This window comes from Limanda limanda, chromosome 11 (genome assembly GCF_963576545.1).
Source record: "Limanda limanda chromosome 11, fLimLim1.1, whole genome shotgun sequence".
In the NCBI taxonomy this organism is placed as follows: Eukaryota; Metazoa; Chordata; class Actinopteri; order Pleuronectiformes; family Pleuronectidae; genus Limanda; species Limanda limanda.
In genome coordinates this window covers 14,072,132-14,082,862 of record NC_083646.1, presented here as the reverse complement: position 1 = coordinate 14,082,862, position 10,731 = coordinate 14,072,132, and the positions used below count along the sequence as shown (strand labels likewise).

Below are 10,731 nucleotides of genomic sequence, written 5' to 3'. Positions count from 1 at the left end.
TGCTAATCTCAGACTAATGCTCGTTTCAAACATTTTTAGTTAGAAGTTCCATCACGTGACCTTCTCTCACTGACGGTTGGGGACAGGTTGAGTTTGGGGCACAATGATACAGGTGAGCAATCTTCATAAGTTATGTCGTTTTATTTTCTAGAAACTATGAGCTGCACATTTCAGAGTGCCTTTAAAAGACCGTTATTTATTAAGATGTTTTCAGGGAAATAAAAAAAAATAAAAAAAATAAGGGAGATGTTACTACAAATGTGCAGTCTGTGAGGGGTGAGACCATCATGTTGCAATCATCCATGAGCTGTGATTTATTTTCAAACCAGTGTTTTTAAAACTTGTCCTGACAAGAATTTCAGTTTTTCTTTTCTTTTCACGTTATCTCTTGGATCAAATAGTTGTGTTATGAAGATAGCTTTAACGTATTTATGACAACTTAGGGTTGGTTATGCACATGTAGCTGTATCCTGTGGCCTTACTGTAGAATATTGGCGTGTGTTGTTCCACTCTAGTCGAGCTCTAGGTACAAATGTTACAGTAAAAACAATAAAAAATAGATCAGGCCAAATTAACGTGTAGTTCACTGGAGATCTCAGTTTGTCATGTAGAGTATTCTTTCATTATTTAACTATGAATGTGAACATCAGGGGTTACATGATAATCAGTAATATGGGCGCACAGTAAAATCTAATTTATCTACGTTCAAACGTGTATAGAAGTGAATAAGGAGCCTGCAGTTCAAACTTTTCAATGTGTGTTTGAACTAGCAATGTGCTTTTAATTTAGAATGGCCTTGGTTACACTATAACACGCTTCCTTAAACTCAATATCATTGCTTGTAATTTGCAAAGTTTACTCATCCACTTGCAAATTTTTGTGGTGGAAACATAGCCATTAAGAGGAAACTAGCGCAACACCATGCTAAAGCTACGAGGAAGAAAACACACACCAGCAGTACGTTGTTTTTGTTTCATTTAGATTTTACTGAAAACTATTCAGCACCTTAGACTCAATGTGTAGCATGCAACGTAGACCTGAAGTTACGAGGGAAGGGCTCATTGTGTTTTCCCAGATTGTACTGACGTTTGTCAAAAAACGAGACACAATAGATGTGTAAAGTAATAAAGGGCAATGCTGTAAAATGATGTACATGTCATGGCGATGTCTTTGTGTTCTTGTTTGTTTTTTGCTCCATGTGTAGAATAGTGTATTATAGACTAAAAGCAGTATTATTCTAAATATAATTTAATGTGGTTTAAAAAGGTGTCACTTCTGCTTAATACAAAGGGAGGTTCACTGAGGTCGTCGGAGCTGTAGGGTTTGTGTGCGTGTTGATAAAGTACAACAAACGTTGTACTTTACAGACTGGTTTTTAATTTACCAGCTACTCCTATGGAATCCCTTAGAAGCCTTTTGATTACGTTGCATCCATCGTTTTTATTCTTTTCATTTAACATACGCTTACCACACACACACAAACACACGTCGCTGCCTGTGCCATAACATCACTGTGGAACTTGGGACACGAGCACTACACAAACAAGGCTTCCGTTGCATCTTTGTGCCCACAGCAAAAACTATGTAACAACTACAATAAAAAGGCTCATTAAAACGTACTTTGACTGTTTCTTTTAATTGTCTTTCATTATGTTTTCACTGCTTTGTTGTTGTTTGTTTGTAAGCAAGATTACACAAAAAAGGAAAGGATTTCCATGAAACTTAGTGGAAGGAAGTGGTGTGGGTTAGGAAAGAACCCATTAAATTTTGGTGTGGATCAAGATCAGGGGGTAGAACTAGTTTTTTTTTATCTTACTTAAAATCCTCCTCACGTCCTTATAGCCATCAATAAAATAAAACTGAACTTAATTAAATGATAAACTGGCATACCTACCTGTCATTGCTCTCGCTGGCGTAGGCCACTGAAGCATAGACGATACCCAGAAGTTAGCGAGCTAGTCACACAAATCTCAGCTTCTAGCAGTTGTAGGTCCACGATCATGTGTTGTAGGGACGTACCGGGAGAGGGTAGGATGCACTAGTTGCATATTTTCAAAGTGTTGCATAATCTTGCAATGGCTTTTCCAGGATTAGCATCCCTAGATTCAACATTGTGAGAAGGTGTGTTTGAACATTTTCACCGCCAAATCTGGTACTTTTAAAAAGGGACAGACAAATCTATGTTTATGTGAAATTTGGTGCCGATCGATTGGATTTAAAGGAACTGTTTTACCTTTGCGTAGGTGTGCACTCTACTGAGTGTCCTTGAAGTTTGTGTTGTTTTCTTCATTTCCTCCAGGACAAAGTAAGTGTCACAGAAGAAAAACACAATCCCCAAAAAAACTTAAGCCTCTTTATTTTTAGTCCACACAACCCATGCTTCAAGTCACTTTATGATCAAGATCATACAGAGGTCAATGACAAGCTTACCAATCCAGCTCATCGGGTGTTTGCACATGGCCAGCACACAGACCTAATTTTGGTCTTGTTTAAACTTCCTATTTCCACAGGTGTTATGGATCTAAATGTGATTATGGTTTGCTTTTAATAAATTGCAGAGACATTACAACGAACAAGACAGCTACCTTTTAAAAAAGGGGAGGGCAGGGGTGTAGGAAATACAACTTAGCGTCCAAAAAGGGGGGGAAATTTAGCTGAAACAGTCTCAGCAAATCCAGTGCAACCCAAGACACGTTCTGCTTTATACTAGCTGAAAACTAAAAACAAGGGAACATAATAAGAATTATATAATTTGTATCTCCTGATCATAATTCAAATTTATCAATGTACATTTTCCCTGAACAATTACTTTTGCACAGTACCTTAGAATTGTATAGATAAATTACAAAATGGAGTATTCCCTTTCCACCAGACATGATTTACTTTGTAAAACCCCTGAATGACAGGCAGAAAGCTCTTTTTACATTTTATATTGCTACATTTTCAACAAAGATTAACAAAAAAAAAAGAAGGATTTTCAGTTTTGCATATTTTTCTTAGGTTTGTGGTTCGATGTGCATCTGCACCGACGTCAAATTATCTCTGAAATAGCACCAAAAGACAAACGCCTGACCATTTTAATAGGCCAGGGGTTTATTAAAAGTATGTTTTAGAAATAGTACATAGCAAGTGTGCAGTGCAGTCTAATCGTCAACCACAAAGTGATTAGATTTATAAAATGGCAAAGAAGTAAACAACACTACCTGTATATTACTAAACACAGAGCTGATCCTCAATCAACATGTACGAGTCCGACCTGACAGTCTGAATCACTGACTTGTCGTCTATCCCAGGGTCACTGTTGGAATTTTATATTCTGCGATGGATTCAAGAGAACTCAGATCTGCTGTAGATCTGGTTGGAAATTATATAAAGACGACCACATCCTTGATGCATACTCACAATTCAGGTTACCTTCCTTTTTAAAAAGACAGAGTTTAGGTATCAGTTCATCTTGAGAAACAACTGAAGCTTAATGTTTAAGGTGTCTAAAAAGTTTATATAAAAATGTGTACCCAAATTATAGTTATTCCTGTGAGGGAAATATGTAAATGTTTACATTGTTTTTTAAAAATACTTTTTTTAAACCATAGTTACTCATGAAGTTATTTCAACATACAGCACCAGCATGATGATCATGCCATGCCTTGGGTTTGGTCTAAAGAGCAAATCTGTGCTGCACTAAGAAAAGTGTAACCCAGAGAGAAGTGAGACAAATTGACAAATCTTCAATGAACTTAAAGTGCCACTCCAGTCCCACTCCAGCTTACTAGACTTCAGCTATCTCAACCTAACCACAGTACGCATTTCCTAACTAAGACAACTGATGGGGAGCTTCAAGCATTTCCATGAGGAAAGTGTCAATAGGTGTGTCACCGATCAGCTTGAAGAAGAAGAGATGCTCCAAGCACTTCAAGCCAATGGATCGTAGTGCTGGCAGTCGAAGAAGGAGCTTGGCAAACCTACGGGAAGCAAGGGCAGGTTGTTTATTTTGACGAGGTAAACAATACACCGGTGATGTTCAGCAAATAAATCAAACTCTGCTAGGTTGGTCAAAGTTGAAGTCATTTACCTTCCCTGCTGCTCGGGGTATTTCTGTTTGCAATAGGATTCCAATGATGCATAGACCTTTTCTCTCAAGAGCTCCACCTCACTGGTGTTAGAAAGCCCTTTAGCATCTGCAGGAAAATGCACAATATTTTCATTAGGAGTTAGACACAAACAATCTCTTACTGAAATATCGGCAGTGTTTTGCACTGTTAAGCACCTGGATTGAAGAGGACGATGGCTCGGAGGCAGCCCAGCTCTGTTTTGTCCATTTGCATATCTCTCATTTTGTTGACAAGCTCTGTAAGAACCCTGCACAATGACAAACGAAAAAAAGTGAAAAGATGTCCATGTAAAACTCAGAGCGAAGATGACAAAAACATTGTTACAGAATATTAAAATAACAAATGATGAAGTTACCTGTCAAATATGGCGCCGACCTCTGCACTCTGCACACTCTCCCTGTGTCAAAAGAAAGCTTATGAAGATTCTAAACATACACACAACGTTACATAAAGCCATTTCAATAAGCTGCAATTTAATAGGTGAAAGGTTTTTGTCTTTATTTGGGTACCTGTCGAAAATAGCTCCAACTCCTGCACTATGTGCACTGTCTCGCTGCAGCTCAGAGGCAAGGAGGACTCCATCTTTCATACCGATGGAGCGATGGGAGAACGAGGCGATAAGGAGCTCATTCCACCCTGACATATGAAATACAAAACAACACAGGTTAGTAGTGACAACAGAGAAAAAGCATTACCCCTACACTAAACAGCTGTGTCAAAAAGATCACTCAGAGTGAAACCAGTTCTATAAAACAGATTGGTGGGATTTCAGTGGGACTGTGTCCATGTCACATGAGGCTGCACCTTGACTGATGCAAAGACCTGTAACCTGCCGACCAGTTCTCCTTGAGATTCACTTCAATTATGTTCTGACTCAGTTTGTCAGTTCAACATGCTCAAGTTAAACGTTTTCTCTTTAGACAAAAGACACTTGTGACATCACCAAACACCGTGCACCAACACAGTAGGTGGCAGAAATGCACTTTGACTTTTGATGCCACGAGCCAATAAACCAAACGAAGGAGAAACAATCTGGTGTCATCTCAGCGAGTACCCTCACACTCTCCTGTCTCAACCCCCCCTACCAACACATCCTCAACTTCCTAAAATATTTTTAGTGCATTCATTTAATATATTCTTATCTTTAATTGAGACCACCTTTCGTAAATTTCGGTGCACAATTACCAGAATTAAGGGTTTTTACTGTTTGTATTCAACTATTCAGTTTTGTCTCTCTATACAAATATTTCCATGTGTTATAGCATTTACCTTTAAATTATTTATTAAGTCAAACAGTGAAATACAATATTTTTATTATTCTTTTGTGTCGTTTAAATTCGGGTTTACCCTGAAACAAGAAAAAACTATTCCAGCAAATGTATTTGGCCTAAATACGGCAACATTCATAATGTGCCAGTTCGAAACTTGTAAAGATACAAGTTCGATCTGATCTGTGTTGATTTTGAAGATACAGTTTCACTCGGATCATTCATGACTTCAGGTGCTGGATCGTACCTGCACGCAAAAGGATGACCTGGTCATCAAGGGGCAGTTCGGAGAAATGAGGGATTCTCTTTGCCCACTCCACCAAGGCGAACAGCTGTTTGTCGGCAGTCTGACAGATGTTGGTGACTGCATCATGGGGCTGAAACCAAACAATACAACAAGATTAGAATGGTTATACATCTGTGACGACAACCTGATGGCAGATTTTTCTCAAGAAGATATCTTGAGCTAAAACTAATCGTGCTGCCAGGATAAGCTGATGTCTGACTTTTATCACTTATAAACAACCACAGATTGCTTTGTTCCAACCACTCACAGAGTTGCCCGCAGAGCCTCCATCCGAGTGAAGCTCGGTCTTCTGCTCCACTGCCGTCTCTGCCTCCAAGATCTTCTCCACGGGCATCTCCTCATTCACCCCAACGCTGAACTCCAGCTCTCCTTCGCGCTCTCGATTCCTCTGGCGCTCCTCCTGGACCGCTGCAGACAAAGCATAAGGAAACCATGACGGTGGGAAAAAAGAAATGAGATGATGGTAACAAGAAAGAATGAAAAGACTCTGCTGCATTGAGAAAGTCCACTGTCCAATTCATTGCACTCTCTCTCTGTCCTTCCCACTCCCCATTGGCCGCATCAGTGTTTTTAGTTTCTACCATCCTGGCAGAGGGACAGATCTCATCATAGTTTCAGCTGTAGCTTAGCATGTTCCCATGAGGGGCATGCTGTTCTCAGCAGTTAGCCAGTCTCTCTGTGTAGTCTGTCATTGAGGATCTGTTGCACATGACACCGAACTGCATGTGCTCACTCCCCTGCCCCCCTTTACTGCTTCAATACCAATCCAATCCACGAGACTTTTACGCTACACACATTCAGCAAAGAACTACAGCTGGCTAACTGTTCACTTTATAAACTATCACACTAACACACATTTCTGAGCACATTTTCACTCAGAAATCCCCCAGTTAACAATTTTGCATGTCTAACACAATGGGCTATTTCTCTGAGCAACATTTAAAAACAATATCTTTAGCATTTTAGTGCCATACTCATCCATCCCTCATCTTTTCCATCTTCTTTTATCCATTTTACATGTTTGACCACTATTGAAAGATGGAGAAAGGGTAGAGTAGGAGAGAGTGAAGGGGAGAGATGGAGAGTGGGTTAGTTGTATAAACCATCCCCAATAAGCCCTACTCCACCCTTTAGAGAATCTAATCAAGCATCCACCCTCACCTAGGTGAGTTCTCCGTAGGTGAGGGTGGATGCTTACGGATGGTCAACTCTTGTTTGTACAAATCTCTGATATATATATATACGTTCCCTTTTTGCAGCAGCATGACAACTCACACCAAACCAAGCAGGCTCTCAGTATTAATATAAACCTCTGATACAACCTTCTTGCATACCTTCCCTCTTCATGCCCATGGCCAGGCACTTCTGGTAGCGGCAGTACTGGCAGCGATTGCGCTGGCGTTTGTCGACCAGGCACTCTTTGTTATCCCTGCAGGTGTAGCTCAGGTCTTTACGCACAGTTCGTTTGAAGAAACCTTTGCAACCTTCACAGCTGTACACGCCATAGTGCTTGCCTGTTGATTGTGAACATTTTGAAAAAATGTTAAGTTTGAGGCCAATAGGAGGACCAAAGACAACCAATCAAAAGTGAAGGCAACAGTCTGAGAGACTTTTTATTTTCATTAGGTACAGTAACAGATTTATTTTGTTAAAATGTTGAGGGAAACACCAGACAGGACATCAAATAGTAAGGAATTATCCACCCTATCGTTGCCACAGGATTAAACAGTGTCCAGCTGATGTTTCACTTTTGCTAATCCTGCTCTTAGTGCACTCACTCACCAGAAGAACGGTCTCCACAGATGACGCACAGGCGTTTCTGAGACAACATTATTCCAGGGCTGTGGGCTGGCATAGGCCTCAAGCCAAATGGAGGCTTGATATCCTCTGAGCTGCTGATCGAGTGCATCCCTGATATGGACGCTGAGGAAGAGATCTGGACACACAGTGCAACCAAATTTAACTTTTGTATGCAGTGATAGAGAATTGGTTTTATTTAAATCACCTTCAATGAGGATAAATAATGATGGAATGAAAATGAAATAAACCAAAGCACACATGGAAAAATGTAAAAGCCTGTAATAGTATGGCTAATGCATGGCGAGTAATCCGCCCTTTACTTCACGGTCGTAGCCCCAATGAATGTGCATTTCTTTATTTCAGCCTTGCACACTAATTAAGGCCGGTTTATTTTTCCACAGCAGACTGCCTTGGTTTATTTTATTTTTTTTTAATCAAAATGTAACACCCCTGCACCAAAGAGCACCTAGTGGAATTTTTCCCCAATTTTTTCGGGCCTTTCCAGGATAAATAATGTTTCTACATCAGTGTGTCCAGTGTGCACAAAATGCATCTGGTAACAAATAACATGCAAAGTGATATCCACCACATCGTGCACATTGTCTAGAAAAATGCATCTGGGTATACCCTCAACTAGCATCTGCCTCCTGGAAACAACACCAGCACCTTAAACAGCTAAAACCGAATGGAGTGTGACATCAGTTCTCAGACTCTTGTGTCTCCCAATTACCTGACTGTTGCTGATGGGTCCAAATCCCAGAGAGGGGGACACCACGGGGGAGTTAAGTGAGGGACTAATGACTGAGAAGGGAGAACCCAGGATGTTGGTGGGGCTGTTGGAGGCTGAGCTGTTGGGCTGCTGTGAGGACATGGCTAGTGAGCAACCCAGTGGAGAGGAGGTTGTCCCGTCTGAAGGATATCAGTCTGGGGGGGGGGGGACAAAACAAGACCATTAGGAATTTTTTTTGATCGACCATATGCATAACATCGGTGGACATTTTAAGATGTGGTTTTCCCCCCATTGTTTTATATAATTTTAGGGAGTAATCATACGTTGCAGACTGACATTTTACATACAATGGCGACGCTTATCAATTGTTAAATACAACCCACACGCAGAAATGGTGCTTTGAAGGACTAACGTGATGGACCCGCACCGTTTACACGCTGTGCTGGATCACAAAATCCGCATTGTTTCAACAATATCACCGTCAGCTCGGTCGAAAACCCGCTGGAGGTCGAAAACGCTGCGAGGAGCTTCGATCAAACTGGATAAACCAGGACATGCATTAAATATCTGCTCCAGTCTGCGTTTGATTAGGTTAGCTGGCTCCCGTTAGCATCGCGTTGACGTTACACGTTTGCTAAATGTTGCTAACGATACGCAGTTGCGCTGACATTAACGTCACACTTAGCAGATTAAAACATTACAAAACGCCGAGTGCACAAAGCAAACAGCCAAAAACACCGAGGTTTTACACGAGCTAACATGCGTATTAACCAGTCTCCATAAACTACACCCGTACGTTTCTTTAATCGTTAGCTAGTTAGCTAGCTGCGAACGAGTAGATGTACGAAAGACCTCGGCTAGGTGACGTTAGCTAACGCTAGCAGCCATACGTTTGACCGCTGCTGCGTTATTTCACGTTTTATAAAACTAAAGAGAAACACATACCCGGTTCGTCATCAAAAAACAAACATGGAGATTGATAACACGGCGGCGGCCGGACGACTTCAATAAAATCGCCCGACTGGCGCAGGGATCTCTCACGGTCGCCTCGGTTAGCCTGTTAGCTGCGATTACGGCTAACTCGGCTAACGCAGCTAGCATCGGGCTAATGCGAGGCTCAAGGTGATCGTGTGGAGAGGCAGTGGCGGAGAAAAACAAGCGGCGGGGCGGTGGGAGGCTCGCGATCACTCACCAGACACTCCTCCGACGCATTGTGGGGAACCACTGGACGGCGCTGGTCGTGTTCGGGGGGAGAACCGGGACGAGAGGCCGACACTCACATCCAGTTCCCTTCAACTTGACGCTGCTGCCGCTGCTGTTGTTGTTTACAGGCCATGGCGGCTCGGTGCCAGCATCCCCTGAGCCGAGGCGTCTCATGGGACCACCCAGAACAGCGGTCATATGATCCGGCTGCACCACATGCTGCTGCGAATCACGCTGACTTCATTCGCCTCTCATAGATTGTAATAAAACAAAAAAGATATGAATATAATTCTGATAAGACCGTTTGTGATGGTATTTTGAGATTTGAGCAAATGAAAAAGTCATCACAGCTGGAGACCACTGATGCATTGACGTGTGCATAATGGGAAATGAGCTGCACAGCACATCTGTATTTACGTGTCTTTGTGTAAACTCGCATGCACAATGATCATAATTCAGGGTTATTTAAGTATTCAGTTTTGTAAATAGTCGCTCTTTACAAATATATCCTTATGTTATAGTTTTCCAACCATTGTGATCGATTTTAATGTCAAACAGTGGAGAACAATATTGTTCTTATTCATTTGTGTCATTGTTTAATTGCAGGTTTTGCCTGAAACAAGAAAAAAATATTTCAGCAAATGTTCTTGACCTTGTTATTTGAGTCGTGCACTTTAAAATACTGCAACACAAGATACTTTAGATCTGATTTATCTGTTATTTGTGTTGATTCTGAAGATACAGTTCCACGTGGATCTTTCACTACTACAGGTGCTTGATCAGAAGGGTGACCTGGCCACCAAGGGGCAGGTCGGAGACATGAGGGATTATCTTTGCCCACTCCACCAGGGCAATGCCTATGATAAAGACATATGTGGTTTGCAGTGGTGGGAAGTAGCAAAGTAGAACTACTTTGTTACTGTACTTAAGCAGATTTTTCACATATCTTACTTTTACTCGCTACATTTGAACACAAAGAGTTTTACTTCCTCTAGATCAGCCATTCCCAAACTTAAGAATGCCACGCCCCAATTTGAAAACTGAAAAAAATGTGTGCGGCCCACCCACATCTTTTATCACAACTATGTGATCCACACACAGGACTAGAATCATACATGTTTTTAATTTTATAGCAAAAATAATTGTATATGTACGCAGGCATATGCAGTGCAAATCCAATAACATCCCCATTTAAGCATAACAGTTTGCAAAGCAACCAATGTAAGTGCAAATAGGGTTGTTGTTGTTATTGTTAAAAATATATTCTCACTGTTTGTATAACAGAGCACGACAAGGATATCCGGGAGAAGA

General features: G+C 41.2%; 1 protein-coding gene across 3 annotated transcripts; it reads right to left on the bottom strand.

The window, feature by feature from the left end:
- Positions 1–2,339: 2,339 nt before the first annotated feature.
- On the bottom strand, positions 2,340–9,581 carry rxrbb (retinoid x receptor, beta b). Of its 3 annotated transcripts, none has more exons than XM_061080471.1 (12): positions 9,410–9,581; positions 8,218–8,411; positions 7,470–7,623; positions 7,022–7,201; positions 6,662–6,715; positions 5,935–6,095; positions 5,628–5,757; positions 4,622–4,748; positions 4,468–4,509; positions 4,268–4,359; positions 4,073–4,178; positions 2,340–3,962 (listed from the first exon to the last, which is right to left on the bottom strand). In XM_061080471.1, the coding sequence occupies exons 2-12, from the start codon at positions 8,356–8,358 to the stop codon at positions 3,815–3,817; spliced, it is 1,335 nt and encodes a 444-aa protein (XP_060936454.1). In that variant the 5' UTR covers positions 8,359–8,411; positions 9,410–9,581; the 3' UTR covers positions 2,340–3,814. The 3 variants fall into 3 exon arrangements, with proteins under 3 accessions (XP_060936454.1, XP_060936455.1, XP_060936456.1); XM_061080472.1 differs by lacking the exon at positions 9,410–9,581 and adding an exon at positions 9,163–9,338; XM_061080473.1 differs by lacking the exon at positions 6,662–6,715.
- Between the last annotated feature and the right edge of the window lie 1,150 nt (positions 9,582–10,731).

What these genes read in the sequence shown, in the direction of transcription:
- rxrbb (XM_061080471.1), bottom strand. Translation starts at nt 8,358, where the DNA reads ATGTCCTCACAGCAGCCCAACAGCTCAGCCTCCAACAGCCCCACCAAC. An exon ending in CATGGGCATGAAGAGGGAAG is followed by an intron (nt 6,716 to 7,021) that starts GTATGCAAGAAG and finishes ATCTTTCAATAG; the next exon opens with TGGTCAAACATGTAAAATGG. An exon ending in TACCCCGAGCAGCAGGGAAG is followed by an intron (nt 3,963 to 4,072) that starts GTAAATGACTTC and finishes TGCTTCCCGTAG; the next exon opens with GTTTGCCAAGCTCCTTCTTC.